Genomic DNA, 27213 nt, shown 5'->3' with positions numbered 1-27213 from the left:
GGAGGAGGAAAAGGTGGGCTTGCAAAGCAGCGTTTGGAAAAGGGGGAAACGCTTCTCTTCCCCCCCCTCCAGCCACATCTTTCCCAATGCAATTCAGGAGGGAGCGCCAAAATGTTCTTGCACTCATCTCAGGTCGCATTAAAACCCCAAATTGTGGAACGAGGAAGGAAGGGTCCGAGGTGGTGCTGGAGGGGGGCTCGGCGATGTCCAAAAAGCAAAACTTTAAAAGGCCGGAGGAGGCGCGGGGGGGGGAGATCCCGGCGGACGCGCTTCCCCGGGACCCCCCACTCCCCCCCCGGGTCTAAAGGGGGCGAAGCGCGCCCCCAAACTCGGGAGTGAAACAGTAGTGGGAAATAATAGCAAATAACCCGCTTCCCCCTCTCTCGCCGCCCCCCCTCCACCACCATCGCGCCCCGGAGTCTCTGCTCCGCGGTCCGCCGGCCTCCCGCCGCCTAACCCCCCGCCGGGCTCCGGAGCTCCCTGGCCGAAGCGCCTTCCCCGCCACCTTCCGAAACCCCCTCTCGGGAGGCCTAACCCGGCGCCCGGGGCCTGTCCGGCGCTAGGCCGGGCCCCGTCGCGGGGGGCGGGGAGCCGCTAGGCCCCAAGGCCCGTCTCTCTCCCGCCTCGGCCGGGCTCCCCTCCCTCCATCCACCGGCGCCCCTTTCCCTCGGTTCCCAGACGGGCCCGCCACCCGCGGGTCCCGGAACCCCCGTTTCCACCCACCCCCCTTTCGAAACCCGCGCGGCCCGGCTCTCCCACGCGCATCCCCGGCCTCGCGTAGCCCACCCGGCGGCTGTCCCCGCGCGCGCGGCGCCGCCTGCCGCCTTAGGCGAGCCCGGGGATGCAGGCCGGGCCTGGCTTACCTTTCCAGCTGGCCCTTTTTTTTTTTCTCCTCCCTCCTCTTCTCGGCTCTCTCGTCTCTCCCCCCTTTTTCTCCCCCTCTGTTGGGCCGGCAGAGCAGAGTTTCCTCCCCAGCGGAGGGAGCGGGGAAATGGGTCTCGGAGCTGCTTGAAGCGCTGAGGAAGCTTCGCTGCTTGGTTTGCTGCTGCCCCCCTGGCTCTGAGGAGAAAGATCCCTGCTTTTTCTTTTTCTTTTTTTTTCTTTTTAGGCTTAGAACGGGAGCTCTTTTATTATGAGGATGATTTAAATAAAAAAAATTTTTTTTAAAAAAAGCAAAATAATAAAATAAAACAAACAAACAAACGCTTACGAAAGTGCTCGGAGAGGGTAGGTGATTATGAAGTTGGGGGTGGAGGTGGCGGGGGGGGTGGAAATTCCCTGAATATATTCTCCAGCAAAGAAGGCAGGGCTGCTGGGGCTGCTCTCGAGAAAGGAGGAAAAAAAGAGCGCTTTGCAGCCCTCCTACAGCACCACTACAGGCACTGAGAGGACATAACACCAGAGAGAGAGAGGTTCCTCTGCCCGGCCAAAACGACAACTTCCCTACCATCTTGGGAGGGTCGCAGGACAGACAGAGAGAGGAAAGAGGGGAGGTCAGGAACAGGGGGGAGAAGGATGGGGTGCTCGGGGTTCCCCTTCTTTTTTGGGGGGTGGGGGGGTGGAGAAAATGCAACATTTTGCAAAGGCTCGATCAATGCAACGTTTGGGAAAGGCGAGGCCAAATATCGCCGGGATGGTGGGTTTCCCTCCGAAGAAAATAGGAAAAGGGGGTGGGCAGCGTTTTAAGGTTTTGTTCCCCCCCCCTTTATTTTTATGAATTTGTGTGTTTTAAATTAAAAAAAAAACAGGGGCAGGTGCATCGCCATCTTCTCCATCCTTCTCCATCGCCATCTCGGAAGTTTTGGACGCCCCAGGAGGTTCTGCAAAGGTAAGTCCCAAAAAGGGGCGCACGGTGGGTTTTTTGGGGGGGGTTGAGGGGCACAGAAAGAGATCTTTTCTTCCATGGAGGTGAGGCAAAAGAAAAAAAGGATCGGGCTCCAGGTGAGGGGGAAGATAGGTCGGAGAAGATTAAATATGTACTCAAGTGCAACTTAAAAAAACAAACAAAAGTAAAAACAAACTGCTTTTTTTGTTCATAGCAGTTTTGTTTCCCCCTCAGGTTGCACTGGGATCAATAACTTTAAAAAAGAGCAGAGGGCTTTTGTTATATTTTCGGTGTGTTGTTGTTGTTGTTTTGCAGGTGCTTGTGCCCTTATATAAATTTTATTTAATCTGACTTATGGTGTTGTGCCTGAAGTTTGAGCCACTAGTTCTGATGTCTTTCTCATAGTTAGCTTCCTGAACTTAACAGAGGCTGCTTTTTCTCATAAACCAAATTGAGGATGGTTGTCTGTGGTAAGAATGCGTGCGCAAGATGTAACATTGCGAAATACTCTTATATCGTTCATTTCGACTTAATCTTTATAGGTCGAAGCGCTGCAAAAGCACTTCAGACTGTTTCCAGAGATTTCTAGTACACAGTTGCTGATTTTGTCACTTTTTTAAAAAGTGCTGCTGATTTAGCTGAAAACCACGTGGTGCATGCAATGGCAACAGTGCAGTGGTTTTAAACTGGCATTTGCTGCAAGCTCGTCTATCCGGTATTCTTTTTTCACCAACTCAGCATTGACTTAATGTTTCAGAATTTCTCAGATGAACCATGATTATAGATGCTAGATTTTTAAAATACGCCTTTTTTTAAAGCACTGAATAGGACACCTAAGATATTTGAAATTACTTCACATTAATTCTCATGAAGCTTTCTTTGTGTCTCAGTATTCGGAGAAAGAAGCCACTATTCTGCAAACCTGGATTTTTCTCCTGGAGCAGAAATCTTTTCCCTCCAAATTTGGCAGTGTTACCTGTTACTGCTGAATATTCTTGTCAAAGGAACTGACAAACTTCCCTTCAGTTCTGCATGTCTGTACTATTCCTTTCCTTGATAGTTTTTGTCCATTTGAGGGGAAATTCTCTTACTCCTTAATAGGATTATAGTGTCTCTCAGGCAGCACTGGATTATTCTAACTTCATATAAGGTCAGAACTTGTGGCCAGCCAACAAATATCTAGGGACAGGCTTAACTTTTAGAAGCTTTTATATTTTCTGTATTCAGATCCATTAAATACAAACTGGATCTTTCAAATCATCTTTTTATTCTTTAAACTCGAAATTTGCCAAACACTCACTAACTTAATTTATGTTTAACAAAATCTACCATCTGCAGTATTCTTTGTCCGCTGTATATAGGCAGTCATCTTCATTGGTTGTATGTGATCTGCAAAATGCTGCCTGTGATGTGGCTCTTGGTAATATAATGTTCAGTTGTTCTCAGATGTTCCAGGTCCACTATTTGTTAGTACCCTCTGTTGAATGTGAACAAGGTAAACATAAGGATAGTTGAAACAGTGATGTAACCAATTTTTAAAAATAATTTTATTGTTATATTATTAAACTTTCTAGCCAAGACAGTTAACATCAAACGCCTCTCATTTAAACTGCAACCAGTGAGGACGGTGAGTGCCTGAAAGCAGTCAGAGGATGAATGGTGGCTAATGGATTGAGGTTGAATCCTGACAAGACAGAAGTCCTGTTTTTTGGGGGGGCAGGGTAAGCATGTGGGGGGGATTCCCTGGTCCTGAATGGGGAAACTGCCCCTGAAGGACCAGGTGCACAGCCTGGGGGGTCATTTTGGACTCACAGCTATCCATGGAGGCACAAGTTAATTCTGTATCCAGGGCAGCTGCCTACCATCTGTTGGTACACCGGCCGAGACCCTACTTGCCTACACACTGCCTCGCCAGAGTGGTACATCTGTTGGTCATCTCCTGCTTGGACTACTGCAATGTGCTCTACATGGGGATACCTTTGAGGGTGACTTGGAAACTACAACTAATTCAGAATGTGGCAGCTAGATTGGTGACTGGGAGTAGCAGCTGGGACCATACAACACAGGTCCTAAAGGATCTACACGGGCTGCTGGTACATTTCCAAGCACAATTCAAAGTGTTGGTGCTGACCTTTAAGGCCCTAAATGGCCTCAGCCCTGTATACTTGAAGGAGCATCTCCACCCCTATCATTCAGCCCAGACACTGAGATCTAGCTCTGTGAAAAGTGACGTTACAGGGAACCAGGCAGAGGGCCTTCTCGGTGGTGGCACCCACCTTGTGGAACGCCCTCCCATCAGATGTCAAGGAGATAAAGAACTATATGACTTTTAGAAGACATCTGAAGGCAGCCCTTTATAGGGAAGATTTTAATGTTTGATGTTTTATTATACTTTTATACTTGTTGGAAGCAGCAACCCAGTCAGATGGACTGGGTACAAATAATAAAATTATTGTTATTAAATAGTCAGCTCTGTGAAACTCAATAAACCTTATTTCTGAGGAGAGATGTTTATAGGATGTCACTGTAAAAACTGGGTGGAAATCAATGTTGTGCTTACATATGTTCTGTCTACACAAGCCTTGCAGCTTGCTAGACAGAATTATTCCCCTTTTGTTGTTTGGGAGGTTGTCACTTTTGCGGGGCGGGGGTGTTGTTGTCAGGAAACCCCACTGCACAAGTGGAAAGAATCCCACTCATTGTGCAACTTACAGTTCTTGTTCCAAAGCATTTACTTGACTAGATTATTAGATAAACAGAATCGAAGTCTTCCTGTGCTTATAAGATCTTTTTTATTGTTGTTTTGCATTCTGGTGGATTTGTTTTTTCTTATTTTATTGTTAAGATGCCACTGTAGACAGAAACAACATGAGAACTGGAAACAAATGGATAAATTAAATGAGAAATGGAGAGGCTTCAATTAGCTGTTGTTCATACTGGTTTGTTATATTGCATTTGTATTCCTAGTTGCTCAGAGCAACAGTCAGTCAGTTTCCCACACCGTCCGCAGCCAGACTTACAGCCACTTCATAGTAAGAGTAACAAAGTGCTTCAGAACATTCTTCTGGCCCACTTGTAATATTTGCAATCTAACTAATTAAAATGTTGGACACCTAAATTATGGTGCAACAGAGATTTTTCCTTTTCCTCATATTCCCCCCCTTTAAACTCAGGCTTATGCCTATTATCTAGACTTAGTGGTTACATCGTGAGTGAGAGCCTGCAAGTACCACTCTGCATCCTAGCATGGGCACAGCGGCCCATTTTCATAATCATGCAATACTCTGTAGATAAGATTAAAAGGAATTCCTATACATGAGCAATGTCTACGTAGTATTTTGTTCATAGTAGGCCCTCTGATGCTGTTATTCATTCATTTGTTCGCCACCCTAAGGTCGCAGGGCAGGTTACAACATGTTAGCCTTATGGAGATTAGAAGGGGTAAACACTGCTACTACAAATGTGGGGAACAGGGAGGATTCTACTTTCTATAATGAAAATGGATGAAATAAGTTGTATAATTGGGGTGGTAGAGAACTTTCTCTTCCAATACTTAAGGACCACCTTCATATTTTTTAAAAGTGTACCTGTAGCACATGATGGGATATAAGGAAGCACATTGGGATAATATCAGAACCTGGGCTGGCTGTAGCTGCTTCAACATACTTGTTCTTGCTGCTTTTTTGAAAAACAGCTTAAATTTATGTTGACTTGTCAAGAGGCAAGATAAGAGGTAAACCAGTCCTTTTAGTAGCTGGTGAACTAAGCCAACCCTTCCTGGCTGTCTTTTGACAGCACCGGTTTACATTGCCTACAAAGCAACATACATCCCCCACAAAAGGAACAAACAGACATGCTTTAATAGGTCTGTAAGCACATGATTTTTTTAAAAAAATGGGGGAGGGTCCTTCCAAGGCAGTACTTCTGCTGTGTGGCCACAAGCAACAGTGCTGGCATTGGGTGAGAGAAAATGGGGCAAAGGCAGCAGGGAGGGAAATTTTGGGCTGGCATTTATCCATACTCGTATATATTTCTGCAGTTTATTGGGCTTGTACTAGTAACTGCAAAAATTAAACTGTCACATTAGGGCCAGTCTAAGAAATAATTAAACCTGTGGGCTGGCACTTTTAATCCTAAATAGCATTCAGATTATTGTCAACGAGTAGTACATAATTTCATAATATTACGATGTTAATATTTAGCATTCAAACAAATTATCTAAGAGCTTGCTGTTTCTTCCTCTAGTTGTTCCCAGGGATTTTTGAGAAAGTAGTCACCAGTACAGCAACTTTTATGAGAAAGCTACTTTAAACCACAGTTCTTTGGCATGTCAGTTCTTATGCTGGACGGTTGATCAACAAATAGTGCTAAAATTAAGTGTACGCTTTGGTGCAAATAAGAACCACTACCAGCTGGTAGTGAGAACTTCTAGTAACAACTACAACTGGGATTCTAGACATTGATTTGTGCATCACTATTTTCCACCTTACAACCCCCCCAAAAAAAAAAAATTGTTCCCAAGAACGTGTTAAAATGGTATGCTTGGGGATGTGCCACCCCCTAGACTGCACATAACTCAGGACACTTATGGACTCCAGCCTCTCTTATTCAAAACAGTAATTCAAAAATCAGACAGGTTACGGTCTGGCTCACATGTAATGCTAAACCAGAGAGCGGCATTACATAGATGAGTCTACAGATGCCTGTGCAAGCTGAAGTTGGCTAAAACTGACCATTTAAAATAAGTGGCTTTTTGCATTTTAAATAAGTTTCTGCAGTACCCACAGTAGATAATATTAGATTTGCCACATTCCCGTTGTGCCTTAGGAGTAAGCTATTTAATGTGTAAGTCTTATTTTTGCTTAGATGGAGCAAGTCCGAACTACTAGGTAAAGGCTACCATGTTTGTTGAAGGACATTAGGATAGAATTAAGATTGTGCTGGACTGTCAAAAGCCAACTCTTGTTCTGCTGTACTTTTAAAATAATACAGCTCTGAGCCATTGTAAAACAAAACTCCTATATCACTTTTCCTTATTTTCAAAGTTTTAAGACGTACCCAAACTGTAAAGTCTAAATTTCCTTTGAAATGAAATAGGACTGGAAAGGAGGGGGGAGTACTTCTAAAGGAATCTTTAACCTGTTGGTGAGTTAGTTGTACAAACCTACCAATGTCACATTAACTAAATGTTTCGGGGGGGGGGGAGGTAACAAGATGCTTGCTACATTGTTTCACATTGCAAGTGTTAGATTTCACCTCTGTCCAAAGTTTGCCATCTGTATTTTGAGCGAATTTTATATTTAACTTACTGGAGAAACACAGTGCAGAGAAACAGTATTACATATGTAAAACTGCTTTAATTTTACATCATGTTTGTACACAATCAGTATACAAAATATGTATGTCTAAATACACTTAAGCTGTGCTGAACATAATTAGCAAATGAACACTGGACAGCTGGCTTTAAATAAACTTTCACCCGCATTCATAAAGAAAGTGGAAACCTAAATAGACCACCACAAAATTATTATTTTTGGAAAAAAGTCATAAGAATGCCTGATCCAACACTGGTAACTCAAGGATTTCCTTAGCAGATGGAGGGTTCTTCAATAGCCTTGGCCCCTTCGGTAACAGCTTTAACACATTTAGCCATTGTCTGCGATGCTCTACTAATGGGATCTGCAAAGAAAAACGTGTCTATTACCTCTAGAAGTTTTAAGACTTACAAGTGTTGTTCACTGAACATGGTATCTGCAATTAAAATATTTTACACAGAAACAAAATTGGTATGCCTCTCAACTGAAGAAACGGGAAATATTATGTATCCATGTATTAAGTAAGACACATTATTGAGATCATGTACTGCTGTTACCTGTCATATAGAAGTCTTTAACTGTGAGCTGGGGTGGAACAAGAGGATCACCAAGAAGTTTCTGATTAACTGCCTGCATTGAAAAAGAATAAGCAGTCATCTTTATGAAAATAATTGTTCTCACTTGCCCTGTGGTACCTTTTTCAGCAGGACACAAGACACACTTATTTTGCTATCGCTGTATAAATGTGGAACCCCATACCTTTGACAGCTCATTTGCTTGGCTAAAGTAGTTTGCTTCCTCCACATCATCATATCTGACCAAGTTAGGAGATACTTCTTCTAATCGGCTCCTCACTTGATCAAGTGTGTCATATGGGAGGGTCATGCCAGCTATCTGAAAGAGAAAAGTGGGAGGAAGAACCTCAAGACTGGGTTCAGATTTGTTCCTTGTTGGAAAACACACTACCTTTGCAGTGAACATGCTTAAAAGGATACATCTTGAAAGGTACAGGATTGTATCTAACTTAGTTATTCCGCTTAGGATGCCCCCTTGAAATCAATGGACCTCAGTTAGTCACATCCATTAAGTTCAATGAGTCTACCTTATGTAGGACTAAGATTGGATACAATCCGTAATTATTAGGGTAAATAGGGCAACCATTTAGAAAGTAGAATTTCTGATTGGCTCAAGTACAAGAGAAAGCAAAATGGTTGGCAAATTTGTTTATGCCTAGCATCCCACCCAGGTTTGTTAGAATTTGTGCAGTTCCAAATGGTGTGTCTTAACTGATTCAAACCACTGAGCAAAATCAACAATATGTTACCATCCTTCTCCAGATAGTCAAACATGCAAATAAAGTCAGTCCACACACACTTTTAGCAGGACTTGCCAGATATTTCACATAAATGGTCTATTTCTAATATTTGCACTTCATAGCAATTCATTTCGGAAGACTGCAGTCCAGTGGAGCTTGCAAATCAATATAGGATGTCCAGGCCAGAGTGCTCATGCCAGAGTTTGGTTTGTCATGACGTCTGAACAAAGGCATGATTGTGTTCCTCAAACCAGCCAGAAGCATTAAGCTAAGAGCAATCTTGGTTATTGGTCTCTGGTTGCTTGGGGAGAGAGAAAACACAAGCCTGGGTTCTGGCATCACAACAAGTTAGACTAACTTGTTTCCCAGCAGGAGCAGGAGAGGAATCAATCGAGAACCTCTTAGCAACATATATCAGCATACTGCTTGTTCATATTCAACCACAGCTTGTTTTAAAGTGTGTAGTGACATGACATGAGACCCAAGCCGGTATATAAATGCAGTATAATAATAAAAAAGACTGTTACTGGAAAGCTCCATTTCTGCTACACTTGCAGTACCTCAGAGATTGCTCTAATTATTCTCCAGTCTTCTCTTGCCATGCCAGGTGGTGTTACGGCTGCTCTGGTTTGTTGAGCTCTACCTTCAGTGTTCACGTATGTTGCAGCCTTTTCTGTATAAGCTGCTCCTGGAAGAATAACATCCGCCATAGGAGCGCCTACGTCACCATGGTGCCCTGAAATGGAATCCAGTAAAAGTGTCAGTAGCAATGGGAAACTTCACAGTGTGACTGTACTGTATGTTTAAATTTCTGTATCTATAAAAGTCTAGATTACGTTTTGATAGTTAGGTGAAAATTGCACTCCAAGAACTTCGCTAATTTCTCTTTTCTGCTGTCTTGGCTTGATTAGTCTCCTTCAGTTCTACTTTTGACTGGCTGAAGTTTGCTTTTTCGGTTTTGTGCTTGGATATCCTGGTTTTATCTCTACCTACAGCTTTGAAGAAATTGTTATACAAACTACTATTTTCAAGCGATATGCTTGCTGACATCACCTTACAGAGACAGAATACCTTTTAATACTTTGTATTTATATATTAAAGCCATACTTTAGTGCCTGTATAAAGGTTTTCAAAATGAAGTTCTCAGTTTTCATTTTCTCAGTTGTGGTACCAGAAACTTCCCCAGTGCCAACAGATGTACTTCCAATATCATCATGTATCCTAACTTTACACCATGCACTGCTACGTATTTTTTATTTTGTACTCTTATTAATCTTGTACTCTTTTAGCTCTTTCTATCTTTGGGTTACAAACTGCACACTTTTGATTCAGCTTTGGTTCATGGTTTGTTATGTCTTAGCCAGGACATTGTAAAAGCCTATACATATTCCCTCAAGAATTCCCCCATTATCAAAGGCTTATCATTTTACCTGCTGGGATTATCAGACCATTTCTTCCAGGTTAAATAGCTCTTCACTAATTTGTTCAAGGTAACTTACATTTTAAGCAACTATAAAGAATTCTGCCAGTTTAGACAAATTAACTGTGCTAGCTGATAGGATTCATGTAAGGATTCTTTCCTGGTTACACCAAGTTTCTATGTTGCTTAAAATAATTTAGTTCTCCCAATTTAAGAAGTAATCTGGCTCTCAAACACAAGCCACCCACTCTAGTCATCATAGAGGGCACAGCGCAAACACTGACATTAGGTTTAGTTTATTAGGGATAAAGTCCCCCTAAAACACAAATCAGCATTCAACACTTTCCATTTCTTCTGTGCCAAAGTATACTTCTACTTAACAGCTACTTCTGGCCTTCAAATCAGGAAACAGAACAGAAAATGTACAGCTTTAACAAAAAACAAAAATCCCTCAAACAAGTTTTTGGGAAAGGCAGAGGGCTGCGGAAATTATGCTTATTTTCGGAGATCTTTGTTTAATGTTTGGATCAGATACAAGGATTTACTGGAAAATAAAACCCCAAGGTGGTTGTCACCAATGGAAGCGAAAGCTCAGAAAAAGCTCAATATGGAGGCCAGTTGGCCAAAATATTGGGAAATTTTGGAGCAAGAAGGAGATAGACTGAAACTGCAGAGCTTTGAAAAATTAAAAAACAAAGTCCGAGACTGGCTTCATTATTTTCAGATAAGGGAGGCATACAATTTGGACAGGAAAATTGGCTTCCAGGTGGAAAAATCTAAATTAGAAACACAAGTGCTAGAACCTAAAATTAAAATTATGTCAAAAATGTATAACTTGCTGCTGAAATGGAATACACAGGATGAAACGGTTAAGTCAGCCATGATTAAATGGGCACAAGATCTCGGACACAACATTATGTTTGCTGACTGGGAACAGTTATGGACCACAGGTATGAAATTTACGGCATGTAATGCCTTAAGAGAGAATATTATGAAAATGATATACAGGTGGTACATGACCCCAGTCAAGCTTGCAAAAATATATCACTTGCCCGATAATAAATGCTGGAAATGTAAGGATGTTGAAGGTACATTCTTTCACCTTTGGTGGACGTGCCCAAAGATTAAGGCTTTCTGGGAAATGATTTATAATGAAATGAAAAAGGTATTTAAGTATACCTTCTTGAAAAAACCAGAGGCTTTTCTCTTGGGCATAGTCAGCCATTTGGTGCCAAAGAAGGACAGAACTTTTTTTATGTATGCTACAACAGCAGCAAGAATACTTATAGCAAAGCACTGGAAGACTCAAGATCTACCCACTCTGGAAGAATGGCAGATGAAGTTGATTGACTGTATGGGACTGGCAGAAATGACCGGCAGAATCCGCGACCAGGGAGAAAAGTCAGCAGAAGAAGATTGGAAGAAATTTAAGGACTATTTACAGAAATACTATAAAATTAATGAACTTTGAAAAGATGTTGGTTTGAGCTTTGGTGGTCTCTAGCTGTTATCATAAAGATAATGGGGACTAAAATTGTTTAAGTTATTATTTAAAAAAAAAAGTTGAATGAAAATAAGGCTTATTTTTAAAAAAAAGGAATGTTAAGAGATTAGGATTTGCTGAATTAACAGGTTGAACTAGAGAACCAGAAGGGGAGGTATGAGGAAGTCAAAGAAATATGTTATTGAAAGATTGTTATTGAAATCGATTTGTTTTTAATATTTTTCTTTTTCTTTTTGTGTTTATATAAAATTGGAAAATCTAATAAATATTTATATATATAAAAAAAGGAAACAGAACAGAAAATGTACAGCTTTAACATAAAACAAAAATCCCTCAAACAAGTTTTCGGGAAAGGCAGAGGGCTGCGGAAATGATGCTTATTTTCTGAGCACTTATTTGATGCCTGGTATATTGAGCCTGAGGCAATAGGTATGTGTAAAGGCAAACATTTCAAACAACAGGTAGAAACATCTGTAATAAGCACAGGTACAGCTGGGAGTTAAGCCATTCACCTGAAACATACTTCAGACTCAAACACATGTGCGCATTGCTTTAAGTAGCTTACTCCAATTCTTCATTTCTTAGGGATGGATTCAACTAAATAGTTGGATGAGCGGGAGCCAGCACAAGGAGTCCTGCTAGTGAAAAAGGACTCTCCCCACCACCACCAAATTGGCTTGAGAGGTCAGGAGAACCCTCACAGTAGTGGTGGGGGCAGAGAGGGGAGATAATTTTACCAGGAAAGCAGAAATGCTTGTGATGAGGAAATGATCCAAATAGAGCAGGGCAACATTAAATTCTTCCCTTAATTTGTGATCAAATGGTGCTACTTACCCTGATAAATTATAAAGCAATTCTGAGGCAAATCTTGCCGAGTAACACAGCCTGCATCAGCCCCTAAAAGGTACAACACTTTAGGAGGGTTCTTCCGGATCGCATCCACTCCTGGCTTGTAGCCTAGGTCAAGGGCAGCTACTTGGCTTGCAACCCTGTCAAGGAAGAGATTACAATTTCACCCGATTATCTAAAATTCCTCTCTCAAAATCAGATAAAATAAAATATCCAGGGGGTATAAATCCTAAGTTATTCATTCAGATCCACAGCTATAAAACATGCTGAAAGTTACCAGGACAAAGCCCAATTATTTGAAGCACTTTCTAAAACTCTGTAACAATGCATGAAAACACACAATCACTGAGAAATGGGGGGGGGGGGGGCTAATTTGGGACATGTACCGTATTTTTCGCCCTATAGGATGCACTTTTTCCCCTCCAAAAATGAAGGGGAAATGTGTGTGCGTCCTATGGGGCGAATGCAGGCTTCAGGAAGCTCTGCGCAACCCTTGGGAGACCAGCACGAAGCTGCGCCGGGCTCCGGAGGGTTGCACAGAGCTGCCTGCGCTCCCGGGCTTCCTGCAGCTCTGCGCAACCCTCCAGAGCCCGGTGCAAAGCCGTGCCGGGCTCCCGAAGGTTGCGCAGAGCTGCCTGCATTCCGAAGCCTGGTGCGCGCTGAAGAGCGCGCCCGGGCTTGGCGCAGTTCTCCGCAAGCCTGGGGAGACCGGCGCGGCTCCCTAGGCTTGCGGACAGCAGGCTGTTCTGGGGGCTGGGGTCGGGGAAAGCTCGGGCTTGCCCCGTGCCTGGGGGGGAAATAATTTTTTTTTCTTTATTTCCCCCCCTCAAAAAATTAGGTGCGTCCTATGGGGCGAAAATTACGGTATGTATACTGTACACACACAAAAATGAGCTTTTACCTAGAGTTAGTGTTCCATGCTCAATTTTGAAATAAGTTTCTATTTGGCTCTGAATGCATATGAGCATGTCCTGCTAATTCCATTACTGGACAATACCCCCTTTATAGATTAAGTTGACAAAACGCTTGGTTCTACAAACAAGCAACCCTTTTGCGACACTTGTTTCCCAGTAGATCTCTATCTTACAGTTGAGCCAGGTGAATGAAGCCAACAGCTTTGACCTAGGAAGCCTTTAAACCTCACCATACAAGACAATAAAAAAGGGACGAAGACATGTTGAGCAAACCTATGAAGAATGTTCATGACTTTCCAGCTGGGATCAGCTCCACTTTTTGTACTTGCATTTTGGGCAATGGTGGAAATGGCTGAATGAATGGCTGCCCCATCACCACGCTGAAGTGCTGCACTGCCAACCACGACCATTGGCTTTTTAGCCTGGTTCAGGACCTGTGTGGAAGTTGCAAGAGAGCAGGATGTTAACCTCAGAGCTAACATACTGAATGAAAAGGCCAACTACAGCTTTTAAAAACAAATATGCGGCATCATTTGCAAATGCGCTGTTAGTAGGCAGTTCCCCTATCTGGATGAGGGAGGTGGAATCTGTTCTAGCTGGGGGTCATGCTCCCCCAGAGGTATCCAAGCTTGGGGGTGGTCCTGGGTCCTTTATTTCCACTGGAGGAATCAGTGGCCTCTATGGTGTGGAGTGCCTTCTACCAGGCTGCTCTGAAAAGCATACTAAATATGAACCCATACATGAGTACTAAATATCACCACCATTTTACAAAATTTTATACCTTGCTACCTTTAATACCTTGATTATAATCTACCACTCCAAAGCACTGCATTTTTTTAAAAGGTACCTTGCTGAATGGGTGTTTTTTCTGAAGCAATGTCCAGGAGTATCTGTGGGGACTCTCCCAGGTGATCATATGTGTAAGTCAAGTCAACTGGGCTGCCCACAAGAGCCACTTTAAGTTCATTGTGTAGCCAGCTGAAAATGGAGCACGAAAAATGCTATTAAGGTTTTATAATGTGCACAGAAATCAGTGCATGGTCATTTTATTTTTGCACAATATATTCTTGCAAGAGTTCCTTGTACAGAAGCTGCTGAAACTTAACAGATGGGCTGCACCCAAGACAGGTATCAGCAGTGCTTTTTTCAGGGGGTTCTCAAGGGTACGCAGTACTGGCACCTCTTTTTTTGTTGCTGTTAAAAAGTGTGGCCCTTGCTGTAACAATTTCATGGTGAGTACCGGTACCTATCTTTCTAGAAAAAAGCACTGAGTAGGAGCCCTAATTTTTAAGACATAAAACAGATGCAACACCTTAAATGTATTCAATTGACTTTCTCCTCTCCTGATGCATTGCATCAGAGAATGTTGTGCTATTTCCCAGATTTTCAGGGACAGCTTGCTAAGCAGCATGAAGACAACTCTAGCAAGGAGATTGTATGAACTACTTAACATGAATTGAAGATCTATGATCTTATGAAATGCAGTTTTGGAGCCCTTGCATTTTTTTATTCTGAAAGTACTCCTTTTTCTTAGTGCAATAACCACAACAGTCACAGTCCCTTAATGTGTATGTTGCATTAGCACAATGCATAGCAAGTGATATAACTACAGCCATCAAGACATTGTCCACATTAAATAGTTCCCAGTTTGTGTTCATACGTAGCAGGACCCAATATTCCACTTTCAAGATGCAGTTTCTCATTTGCATGGAACAAGTCATTTAACATCTGCTACTTTCATGAAGCTACAAACCTCTTTCGAATTCTGGCATTGAAGAGAGGTGCTTCAAAGCGTGGATTGGTACCAACCAGGAGCAAGACATCTGCCTCTTCTACTCCTGCAATCTTGGTATTAAGCAAGTAATTAGATCGCAGGTCTGTTCTGTAACAGAATACACACAAAAAAGGAAAATATGACTGGGGTATTCCAATGGGAAGGACTGAAATACCTCTGTTAAGAATACTTTTATTTCATAAAAATACTAGATCTCAAAATAATAAATCCAAATCCTGGTCCTGGATTCCACTGTGCATTAAAATAAACTAATAGGGTGATATGAGCATTTTCACTTTCTTCTGTGAAAATGGCTCTATACTTACTTTATACCTGCCTCTACTAAAACTTATGTGGTCCTCTTAATATATACAGTTCTGATATGTCAAAATTGACAACTCACAGGCTGATCTGACATCTGAAGGCAGCCCTGTTTATGGAAGTTTTTAATGTTTGATGTTTTATTGTGCTTTTAATTCTGTTGGGAGCCGCCCTGAGTGGCTGGGGAAACCCAGCCAGATGGGTAGGGTATAAATTAATTAATTAATTAATTTCATCATTATCATTATCATCTGAGGATATGCTTTTCAGGGCCAGCCCTACCATTAAGCAGAATGAGGCACTCACTTTAGATGGCAAAGGCTGGGCAGTGGCAGCAAGGAGGACAGCCCAGCCAGTACCCTCTAAGCTAGCCTGCTGCCCTCAAAAAACACAGCCTTATCAATGTCAAATAAAGATTCAACTGCCTGTCCAATCAGCTCCTGAACATGATATTGGGCTCTATCTTGTCTTAGTCTAGCAGAAAATGATTTGGGCTGTCCCTGATGCTTTTAGTCCAGTAGTAGTACAGCTGTTAGAATTAACTTACCCAGCTCCTGCAGTAGGGAAGACCTCTTCAGTACACAAGTTGTCAGAGTTTACTCTATTCAGCAAGTCTTTAAGAGATACAAGTGCTTCTGCATCCACAAGTCCTCCTGCAATTGCAGCTATATCATTACCTTGGCTCCCCTGAAGCTGCAAATGAGGAAACAGAAGATGATATGAGATATTATATTAAAATTTTAGCAGCAAATTTGGTATGTTTTGTAAAAAAAAACAAAAAAACTGGAGAAGCTTTCATCTTCAACAACTAGAAAAAGAGAGAATGGTAAGCCAATTTCCTCTTACCCCCCCCCCCAAAATGCAGGTGGGACACATTGCTTATTCTTTTAAATATTCCCAAGATTGCAGAGGAGGAAGCAAAACTATCCTGATATGTAAAGATGGCATTCAAGATATGATATGGCTCTTCAGAGTCCACACTGCAAAACAAGTTCCTGAGCTACACCTTAAAATTACAAGATGTGTAATGCAATTAACCCCTGAATTCTAAAGTGAAGAAAGCATGACTTAAGTTCAAATTTCACTCCCCCAAATTATAAGAACTTTAGTTAATGATTGCAGTGTAGTCATTAGTAATGATTTCATTAGGTTCAGTACTACTGTGAAAGCAGGCAGTCAAGCACCTTAGCTAAGGTCAAGAGTACACTGTAAGAAACAATATTTTCTTACCACTCCTGCCACACGGCTCAAAGCCTCTTCCCAAGACACGTAAGTGAACAGCCCTTCTTCATTCTTTATCATTGGCTCAATAAGACGCTGACGTTTCAAACCATCATAAGCAAATCTGGAGTGAAGATCAAGATAATGATGAAGCAACTGCTGAAGGAAAAACCCAGCTATCAGCAGCTACTTCATTAACTGAGATCTCTCGGCATACCACCTTTTCAGAAAGTTTGAATGACTTTGTCATTTTCTGTGGCACATATACTTAAGTGTTTTGTTCATAACCAGACCTTCTTAAGTGGAAATGGCCAAAGAAAGTTTTAAAAATCTACAATTTTAAAATTAGAAAAACACAAACATATTAGGCATAATCCTATTGAAGAATATGCACAGCTAAGCCCCAAAAAATTCCAGAGGACATAGCAGTGATTTTTTTTTTTTGTGCTGCAACAGAAGATGATCAACATCCGTTTGCAAGTAATTCTTGAACTGTTCCTAAATCTTCAAACATGGAATGAAGAAAGTGTTGTAACTGTCTATTTTTGTACTAAAATTCTCTTCTGAGAATATCATGTTTTACATACATGTTAAAGCATACCTTGTTTTATCGGATATCCATTCCTCATTGATATCTTCATGTAGTCTTGGCAAAATCCTCATCACTTCTCCAGTTCGAGTGCTTACCACAATGTTACTCCCTACTGCATCAAGGACATCAATGGATTCTGTCTTCCTAAGCGAAAAGAACAGAGTCCTTCAATTGCAAAACTTCAGGATGCTGTTATCTGGAAAACAGACCTCGCACTAAACATTCCCAAATGCTCCCAAGTTTCTAACAACTCTAATCATGGACGACAAGTATGACTAACCTCCCATAATATATTGCAAATCAGAAGTCAGCAACTACCAGCACTTAATATAAATTCAGCCTGTAAAGGACTACTGCCTATCCCATTACTACCATTCTTTCCTCACTCTTCCCTTCTCAATTCTGGATCCTGAGCAGCCTATGCCAGCAGCAGCAGCAATTTTTTGTGCCCCACCCATCTGACTGGGTTGTCCCAGTCGCTCTGGGCAGCTTCCAACAGCCATGTACAGAAACAACACAACAGAACATCAGGCATTAAGTGTCGTGATACAGGGCTGCCTTCAGACATCTGCGAAAGGTCGTATAATTATTTATCTCTTTGACATCTGATGGGTGGACGTTCCACAGGGCAGGCAGGCATGACCCACTGCCTGGTTCCCTGTGGCAAGCAATTTTGCTTCAAGAATGGCTGAACTGGAGTAACAGAGCACTGTTGCTGGTGCCACCAACTGACATGAAGCAGAAGCTACATGGTTCTGAAAGAGACCAGAATTTTCCAAAATTGGTGGAAATGCTTATTATGGGCAAGTTATCCCAGGTCAACACACCACCAATGAATGTGCTCTATGGACACATTCCTGAACCATGATAAATTTTATGTATATTAGCTTTTGTATTATTAGGATTCTTATGACCTTCAAAAGGTTCAAGGTTACAAATACAGTCCAGAAGCCATGGGGAAAAGCTACGTTCCCATGTCTCAATTAATCTGATTATTTGACACTTAGCATATAGCACAATAAAAGAATTATATTTAAAGTGACACTTCAAGTGCCAGTAAAGACACATGCCTTGTCTCCCAGGGTCGAGATGTAAAAGCATACGGCTTGGAGGTAAGGGCACCTACTGGGCAGATATCAATCACATTGCCGGATAACTCTGACATGAACATTTTCTCAATATAAGTGCCAACTTGCATCTCATTTCCTCTTCCTGTGGTTCCTAGGTCATCAACTCCTGCAATCTCACTTGCAAACCTGACAAATGAAAGCAAAAACAAAACACAGCAATACATGAAATGTCAGTTTGTCTTTGCAAGAAAAAAATTCTTTTAAAGAAACAATCAAAAAGAAGGATTTATAACTGAGCACTTCTGAGCTAGCAATTGTTCAGATGAATGAAAAGCATTTCTAGCCTCACATGTACAAGTAATTTTCTGCAGCTCTAGCCCCTGTAAAGCATTTATTATAATGCAAGACCCACCCAACCTAGCTATCTGACCTGCCTCAACTCACAGATTCAGGGAAAGTATTAAAAGGAACTATGAAGTCTACTAAGTTTCTGTTAAGTGTAAATCACTGTACTACATTAAAATCTCTCTACATTAATTTATCTTAGCCTTGTGGTGCTTCCAGAAACAGTTCAGGCATTTTGTTGCAAAACTCCTGTTCCTCTAGAACAACCCAATGAAGACTGAGCATGCTAAGTGGATAACTGCCTACTGGGAGATAAAACAGAACACTGTGGGAGTGGGGTAGAGAAGAGGGAATGAAGTGCCTGGAATCCAAACAGGGAGCACTCCATAGCGTACTTTGTTACAGCAGCCAGGTACCCTATTTCTAACAAGTGACCCGACACAAAGCTAAAATGACAGATTTTCACACGAGTGCATTTTTATTCCAGATCCTTGTTTGTGCCCACCTGATTTTACATTATGAAATAGTCAGCTGCTCACGTGAAAAATGTGTGGACTCCTTCGGTGCTTCCAGAGAGAATTCAGCAGTGGAACAGAACTAAAGAATGATCTTTCATAAGCAACTGAACACAAGCAACGGGCTGATGAATGCCCCCAATAACAAGATAACTATGCATACACACTGTTGGTGTACAAAACAGGGTAGCAGTTACCTAATGCATCGAGTACATTGTATGCACCGGGTCATGATCGTTTTCACTAGTGGGCCGAGGTTCTTGTCTTCCACTGCACGTTTGCCCTCTAGGAATCTGCTCCTATCACTGCCAAACATCATTGACTGGTCCTAAAGACAAATAAACCCAAATAAATGAACATATGTGACTGAGAAGCAAAGTTTTACCCCGAAGGCCATTTTAAAAATCCAAGACGCTATACCTGAAGGTCACATTCGCCTCCCTGATCACAGATGGGGCAGTCCAGTGGATGGTTTGCCAACAGGAACTCCATTACGCCTTCTCTGTTGGAGGTCAGTAAAAGAGAAACCACCATATATATTTAGCATTTAATGTATGCTAAAAACACTTTATAGACTAGTAATACATGAATTCATTTATTTTAATACAGCATGCTATTAATAATTATGTCCTCCTTTGAAAGTGTGTTCAAGCATTAACATTTCTGTTAAAAACGAGTCTTAAAAAAACAAAACATGCCCAGCTTACTGTTGTAATGTTGAAGACTAAAGATGCACCCTGCTGCACACTTACTTGGCAATAAGTCACACTGATCTCAGTTCTGAGCAGCATACATTGCAATTTGCACACAATTGGATGGAGCTTACCTTGCTTTCCTAGACTTCTCAGAATTTGTCAGGATGTTCCAACCCTTCATTACTGGCATGGCACAAGCAGCTACTGGCTACAAACGCATAAGAAAGCTACATCAATAACAAATTTGTATACATGGATGCTCACATAGTGGCAGGGTATTATCAATTAAATGCCTCAACTGTTTGCCTTAGTTTTATAATAAACTTATTGATAAAAATCAACACCAAGGCTTAAGATCAAAACAAAAAAAAAAAGAAGTAACATTCACGTAATACATAAATTAATGTAGTCACGGCCAGCAGCTTAGAGGGCTTTAAAATCTGATCCAATTCATGGACAGTAGGATTTATCAGAAGCTAACAGCCATTATGATTCCATGGACCCTCCATTTTAAGATGCAATTTACTACTGAATAACAGTTATGGGGGAAGATGGAGGGTAACAGCATGAGATGACAATTGCCTTATCATGGAATCATAGAATTGGGAGAGAGCTGGAAGGGACCATGAGGGCCATTTAGTGCAGTCCCCTGCAATGCAAGAATATTTTGCCCAACGTGGGGCTCAAACCCACAACACTGACATTAAGAGTCTTATGCTCTACTGACTGAGCTATCTTTCATGCTCTCCTTCTGGTCTTCCCCAGAAACATCTGACTGACGTTTGCAGGAAAACAGCTATCCCTTCCTCCAAGGGCTGGACATGTGAACACTGCAAGCATTTATGAACATATACCATAGAAATATTTAGATGTTTTTGCCGATCACATGGACTGCCGGAAAAAGGAAAGGCCTTCAAGAGACAGTCATGTAAAGAACATATTAACCTTAAATGTTCTAGTCCAGATGCTTGCCTGTATTTTTTCATCACTGAGTGCTGAGAGATTAAATTCTCAGGCACCAGACATGACACACAAGGTAGGTAGAGCTGCAATCCTATAGGGTTCTCAAGCTCTGGAAAAATGGCACAAGTCACAGTATAGGAATTACATTGTTTGGTTGGGTTGGATTCAGTATGTTGCCACCCTGCAGTGGGTAAAAGCACATGTGCGCATGCCAGCGCTATATGTTACTGAATGCCCTAACTGCCATCAGCTTAACACCCCTGTTTTCTCAATGGAAACCAAAAGCTGATGCTCCGCTATCATCAATGTGTTTGATAGGATGTCTACAAATATGAAAATAAATGTGTGTAAAATGGTAAAGGACCCCTGGATGGTTAAGTCCAGTCAAATTTGACTATGGGGTGTGGTGCGCGTGCACAAACACACTATGCCATCAGCTTTATGCAGGTGAACACAACATTCACAATAATGTCAAAAAGCAACTGCTAGCAGTGGACATATTGCAACTTGTAATTTAGATGCCAGCAAGGTTGTCATTAGCTGTTCTGCTAAGCGCTTTACACTTATCTTTAACTGTCCTGTTGGCTCTTTACACTTCTAGAACACAACAATTTATGAAAGATAAAAGTATTAGCAACCTTGGGAGCTTTCTCTATCTCCACGAGACACATCCTACAATTTCCAGCCACTGACAATCTGTCATGATAGCAAAATCGAGGGATCTGCATTCCAACCTTTTCACAGGCCTACAAAACAAGAGAGAAAAAGTGTCAATGTACATGTTAGGAACTTTTTAGCATGTTCCATACAAATATGACTCAGGCTGCAGGTGTATAAGCATTTACCTAGCAGAAAGTCCCATTGAACTCATCATTAATTATCATTATTATTAGCCTTCCCTTAACCCAGGGGTCTGCAACCCGCGGCTCCGGAGCCGCATGTGGCTCTTTTACACCTTTGCCGCGACTCCGGGGCAGATACTAGCAAGGGGAGGAGGCGCATTGTGCGCCCCGACACTCCCCACTGTGGCGGGCGCTGTACTGGCTGTGACGTCGCATGGGGGCGGTGCGTGCGTTAAGTCACGCACCGTCCCAACGTCACCTTCCCGCCCACCCGCTACATTGTAAGGGGCGTGTACGCTGGTCACTGCATTGAAAGGGGGCATGTACGCTGGTCACTGTTTTGAAGGGGAGCGAAGAACACACACACACACACAAAAAAGGTAACTTGTTAATTTAATGTTTATTTCTATGAGGAGGAGTAATTCTGAGGGGTCAAACAAAGAAATAATAAAAAGGGACAAAAAAGTTATTTTTATAATGACGAGTTTTTCTGCTCCCAGTTTTTTTTTCTTCAGAAACGGGTCCAAGTGGCTCTTTTTGTCTTAAAGGTTGCAGACCCCTGCCTTAACCTTAAGGTCCCAAGGCAGGTTACAATTAAAACACAACAGGTCTTACTTCCAAGTAGACATCTTAGGAAAGCACTGTCAGTCTCTCATTTATAAAGCAAAGCTATTATTTTTATCCAAGTACAGTGGTACCTCTGTTTTTGAACGTAATCCGTTCTGGAAGACCGTTCGAGTTCTGAAACGTTCGAAAACTGAAAACTCAATACGGAAGCCACGTGGCATGTTCGACTTCCGAGGCATTTGAAAACCAAAATGTTCATCAACGGAGACGTTCGAAAACTGAGGTACCACTGTGCTTATTTTTCTTTGTAGTTGGTTTGCAATGCTATAAAGGAATGGAGCCATGAGAAGCAAGGTCCAATGTGCTTTAAAGAGATATTACAGCAGGTACTGGAGGGGATGTGAACAGAATGTGAATAGAAAGAGACAGTGTATACAAATTTATTCTACCTGAAGTACTGTGGTTCCTGGAGGTACTAATACAGAATTCCCATCAACGAAAACCTCTATCAGGTTGCTGGCTGCTGTTGCCGTTGCACGCACTGAAAGACAAAAGAATAAAATATGGAAAATGTGATCATTTATTGCTCAGAAGTCAGATTAAGTATTCTGGATTCATTCACTAGTAACTTGCTGAAAGGATAAACAGGGCACACAAGCTCATACAGGGGAATCCCCGCTTACACAAGGAGTTCTGTTGTTGCACACGCAAATCCTATCCCTCCCCTCCTGCCCCGCCCCCTTTCAGCACACATGCTGATCATGCTGAGCATAATACGAATTTAAGTTGTCAGTCATTTAGGTGCTGGAATATAATATTTTGTTAATTTTAACCTATCAAACTGACCTTACAAAAATAGAGGGGGGGGAATTAATTCCCTAGGATGGCATTATCTGCACAGTGTGTTTTATACCACGGATTGTTCACACCATAATTTACTATTACAAGAATGAGCCACAGCAGGTCCTAGGTTTCTGCGCTCCCCCACTGTGATGAGAGTTCAGTTTTTATTTCCTTTTAGGATTAACTGGAGCTTGCCATATAATCTCAACCTGGACAAATTGGATTAATCTTAATGGTTAGTTGTAATATGTCAACATCAATTCATACTTTTTAAAGCCTGCTTATTTGAACCAACCATTGTTAAGATTAGTCACAGTTTAGGGTCTGACTGATATGCTAAATTGCAAAACAAACTTGATTCCTTCCTTGTCAGGGGGAAGTGGGGGATGCATTACATTCATATACAGCAAGAAGCTGCTTCCAAGCATTAAAATGAAGTATTTTCTCTAAAAGGAGGTGTGCCTAAAAACATGTCATACTTTTTAAAATTTCAGGTATTTTTTAAAAAAAGATTCCTGTTTACTGTGTTATTTTTATGACAATCCATTATAGCCTTTACTTCTCCTCTAAATGACTTTGATAGCAATCTTTTTAAAAAATACAGTACAGTGCAGTTTTTTTTAGAATTCAGTAAAAAGCCAGCAAGTTTGTATGAACTTCGTTAAGACTTCAAAAAAGCCTTACAAATTAAACAGAATGGATTCTCCTTCCCCAAAATGGAATTTGTCTTCATTCTAAGTCCATAATTAAACTTCAGACATCTGAATTATCTGTGAAATACCGAGTCTATAATAAAAAATTACAACAAAAACTGGAAAGAGTTACTATATAAATGGACTGGATATAAAGGCAACTTACCACATCCTTTAGTAATCTGAGTGGCACCAGCTAAGGCCTTGTGGACAGCAGGGAGTCGCAACATGGTGCTGGAAATAAGGTGCTGGCGATAAGACATTAAAATTAAAGTTTAAAACAAGGTTCAAACAAGAGCTTGTTAAATTTAAAATGAATGAAAAATAGTTTAAATTTATAACCCAACATTTCTGACACCCAAGCATATGAACACTTGCAGATATGGTCACACATGCAAGAATTACATAAGTCCCATTCAGGTGTTCACTCCCACATTACTGTCACATTCCTACTGCCCTCCATGCATTGTAAGGAAGGTCTGAAGCAGGGAACATGCTCTGTACCTGAAGGTTTCCCGGCCTTCAGCCTCTGGGCCTAAGGTTCCCCACCCCGGCTTACAGCTTTTACAAAATTTAAAAAACCTTAAGTACAAAATGTAAAAGGTAAGCAGAGTACATAAACGTTTCACACAGTATACATTGTGTGTAGGTTGTCGCCGCACCTATTGAAGAGACTTCTTCACAGCTCTTAAAAGTGCAGGAGCTCCTTTGCACTCAGACCCTAAATCTGCACACTAACACAGAGAAGGATCATAAGAAAGATGCTAGAATTACTGTGGACACTCCCCCGGGGCAGAATATGGTGACAATTACTCCAGAGTAAATGGCAAAAATCCTAAGGAGGTAGATTTTGAGTCTCAAATAGTTCCATAAGCATTGCCACTAAATCTGTAACATAAAAAAGGGAGGTAGCTTGTAGCTGAGCTGTCTATACATGTAGTACTGCTGTCAAGTGATGCCCTGCAATGCTCTTATACTGTCTTCATAAGGGGAAACGGGCTGGGAAAGCATATAAAATTGGAACATAAGCAAGCAAGCAGGGCTAGGATCACATTGTGAACCTGCTGCTTTTCTTGTAAACAGGTGGGTTTGGTGGGCCTCTTTTCATAGAAATTAAGAGTTGGAAGGGATCCCAAGGGTCATCTACTCTTGCAATGCAGAATGCAGAAATCTCAGCTAAAGCCTGAAGCCATTGGTTTGGTTCCTACCCTCTGGGGAAGCAGAAAACAAGCTTATTGCTTCCTTCATGTGACAGCCCTTCTGATAAGATGGCTATTGTATCTCCTCTGTCACCTCTTTCCCAGCCTAAACAGACCCAACTCCTTCAATTGTTCCCTCATAAGGCTTGGTTTCCAGACCTTCATAACCTTTAGCAGCCCTCCTCTGCACACATTCCAGCGTGACTAAATTCTTCTTAAACTGTGGTGCCCAGAACTAGACACAGTACTCCTGGTGTGGTCTGACCAAGGGAGAAGAGTAATGCTATGACTTCCCTTGATCGGAACACTCTGCTTATGCAGATGCAGCCTACAACAGCATCCCTTTATTTTTGCTGCTACACCACACTGTTGACTCAAGTTAATTTTGTGGTCCACCAAGACCCCCACAAGAGACTTTTCAAATGTACTACTGGCAAGTCAGCTGCCCCCCCCCCCAAATTCTTATACTGCTGCATCTGGTTATTCCTTCTTAAGGGCAGAACCTTTTTTTAGTTCAGGCCCAATTCTCCAATCTGTAAATGTCATATTGAACCCCGATTCTCTCTCCTGTGCCATATTAGCCACAGCTTGGTGTTATTTGGCCCTTTCCCTTTCTTGTCCTTTTTTCTGTGTTATGCATGCCGATTGATTGGAAAGTTGAATGGGTGGGATGGGAAGATTGCCGAAAGAAATATAAACAACCTCAGATATGCAGATGACACAACCTTGATGGTAGAAAGTGAGGAGGAATTAAAGAACCTTTTATTGAGGGTGAAAGAGGAGAGTGCAAAATATGGTCTGAAGCTCAACATCAAAAAAACTAAGATCATGGCCACTGGGCCCATCACCTCCTGGCAAATGGAAGGGGAAGAAATGGAAGCAGTGAGAGATTTTACTTTCTTGGGCTCCATGATCACTGCAGATGGTGACAGCAGCCACGAAATTAAAAGATGCCTGCTTCTTGGGAGAAAAGCAATGACAAACCTAGACAGCATCTTAAAAGGCAGAGACATCACCTTGCCAACAAAGGTCTGTATAGTTAAAGCTATGGTTTTCCCAGTAGTGATGTATGGAAGTGAGAGTTGGACCATAAAGAAGGCTGATCGCCGAAGAATTGATGCTTTTGAATTCTGGTGCTGGAGGAGACTCTTGAGAGTCCCATGGACTGCAAGAAGATCAAACCTATCCATTCTTAAGGAAATCAGCCCTGAGTGCTCACTGGAAGGACAGATCGTGAAGCTGAGGCTCCAATACTTTGGCCACCTCATGAGAAGAGAAGACTCCCTGGAAAAGACCCTGATGTTGGGAAAGATGGAGGACACAAGGAGAAGGGGACGACAGAGGACGAGATGGTTGGATAGTGTCTTCGAAGCTACCAGCATGAGTTTGACCAAACTGTGGGAGGCAGTGGAAGACAGGAGTGCCTGGCGTGCTCTGGTCCATGGGGTCACGAAGAGTCGGACACGACTAAACGACAACAACAGAGCTGAAAGGGGTCCCCAGGAGTCATCTAGCCCAACCCACTGCAAAATAATCATCCTGCCCCCCCATCCCTGGGTGGGCTCGAACCAGCCACCTGCCTGGTGAAGCAGCCAGGCGCCCTCACCCGCTGCGCCACCTGGACATTCGCTTATTTCTGCCGCTGCATCTCGATGCCCGGCTCCTGCTTACGGCCCCCTCCCTCTCCGCACCCTCTGCCAGCTCACGAAAGGTGACCTTTGGGCGCCCCTGAGGGGGACGGGACACCTGCCTGCTACTTCCCGAGGCCCGGCTCGTCTCCAGTGCCGTAGGGAAGAGAGGGGCCGTCTTTTATTACCACACGGGGCGACGCGACGAGCGAGGAAGCCGGCAAGGGGAGTCTCGGCCGCGGGCGCCGAGGGGGCGCAGGCAGCCCGACGACCCGCTCAAGGGCGCCGCGAAGGCGAAGCGGACAACGGCCTACCTACGCACCTCCCTTTGGTCCGAGAAACGGGACAGAAAGCACCGCGGAGGCCCTTTTGCCCGCCGCGCCCCGACCTTCCTCCCGTTACCTCCTCCTCCTTGGCCCAGTCCGGCCTTAACGACCCAGGACGCCTCCTCCGCCGCTGCCTCCTCAGAAGCGCTCTCCTCAGCGCTCAAGATGGCGGCGGGCCCTCGGCGATTTCCGCGACGCGCTCGGCAACATTCGGAGAGGACGCCGCCGACGTCCCGCGGCCCGCACGCAAGTTCCGCCGTCGATTGAAAACAAACGAGGCGAACCAACCGTTGATTTCCCTCCTTGATTGACGTGGGCGATGATCCGCCTCCTCCTAGCGTAGCTTCCGGCTTTTAAAACCTGCGGAGGGGCGGGGCCGGTCCGTTAGAAACAAACGGGGAGAAGCACCGCCCCTTCCTTGATTGACGTGAGAGCTGATCCCGCCTCCTCCTGTCATTAATCGGCAACTTTCAAAAAC

General features: G+C 42.7%; 2 protein-coding genes and 1 long non-coding RNA gene across 4 annotated transcripts in view; all 3 read right to left on the bottom strand.

The window, feature by feature from the left end:
- INO80D (INO80 complex subunit D) overlaps window positions 1-1492 on the bottom strand; it is a 40564-nt gene extending 39072 nt beyond the window's left edge. Inside the window, exon 1 of one of the 2 annotated variants that reach the window (XM_083627773.1) lies at window positions 864-1492. The gene's annotated coding sequence lies outside the window, so the exon portion shown is untranslated. The remainder of the gene's footprint in view (window positions 1-863) is intronic. The other variant, XM_083627772.1, reaches the window with a different exon arrangement.
- The window catches only part of LOC310743435, a 93413-nt gene that overhangs the window by 50099 nt on the left and 16101 nt on the right, over window positions 1-27213 (bottom strand). The window lies entirely within an intron of this gene.
- Window positions 7163-26923, bottom strand: NDUFS1 (NADH:ubiquinone oxidoreductase core subunit S1). The gene is given in 20 exon segments (XM_083628919.1): window positions 7163-7504; window positions 7698-7770; window positions 7900-8034; window positions 9016-9191; window positions 12214-12368; window positions 13416-13576; window positions 13990-14010; window positions 14012-14120; window positions 14896-15024; window positions 15785-15930; window positions 16468-16582; window positions 17060-17190; window positions 18117-18306; window positions 19178-19308; window positions 19401-19482; window positions 19807-19883; window positions 21277-21384; window positions 22497-22588; window positions 23749-23830; window positions 26724-26923. Coding segments are annotated over 19 exon segments (2187 nt in total). The 5' UTR covers window positions 23813-23830; window positions 26724-26923; the 3' UTR covers window positions 7163-7412.

This window comes from Podarcis filfolensis (assembly GCF_964270895.1).
Source record: "Podarcis filfolensis genome assembly, chromosome: 1".
NCBI lineage: Eukaryota > Metazoa > Chordata > Lepidosauria > Squamata > Lacertidae > Podarcis > Podarcis filfolensis.
The sequence above is the reverse complement of the archived record's forward strand: the minus strand, read 5'-3'. Positions and strand labels throughout refer to the sequence as shown.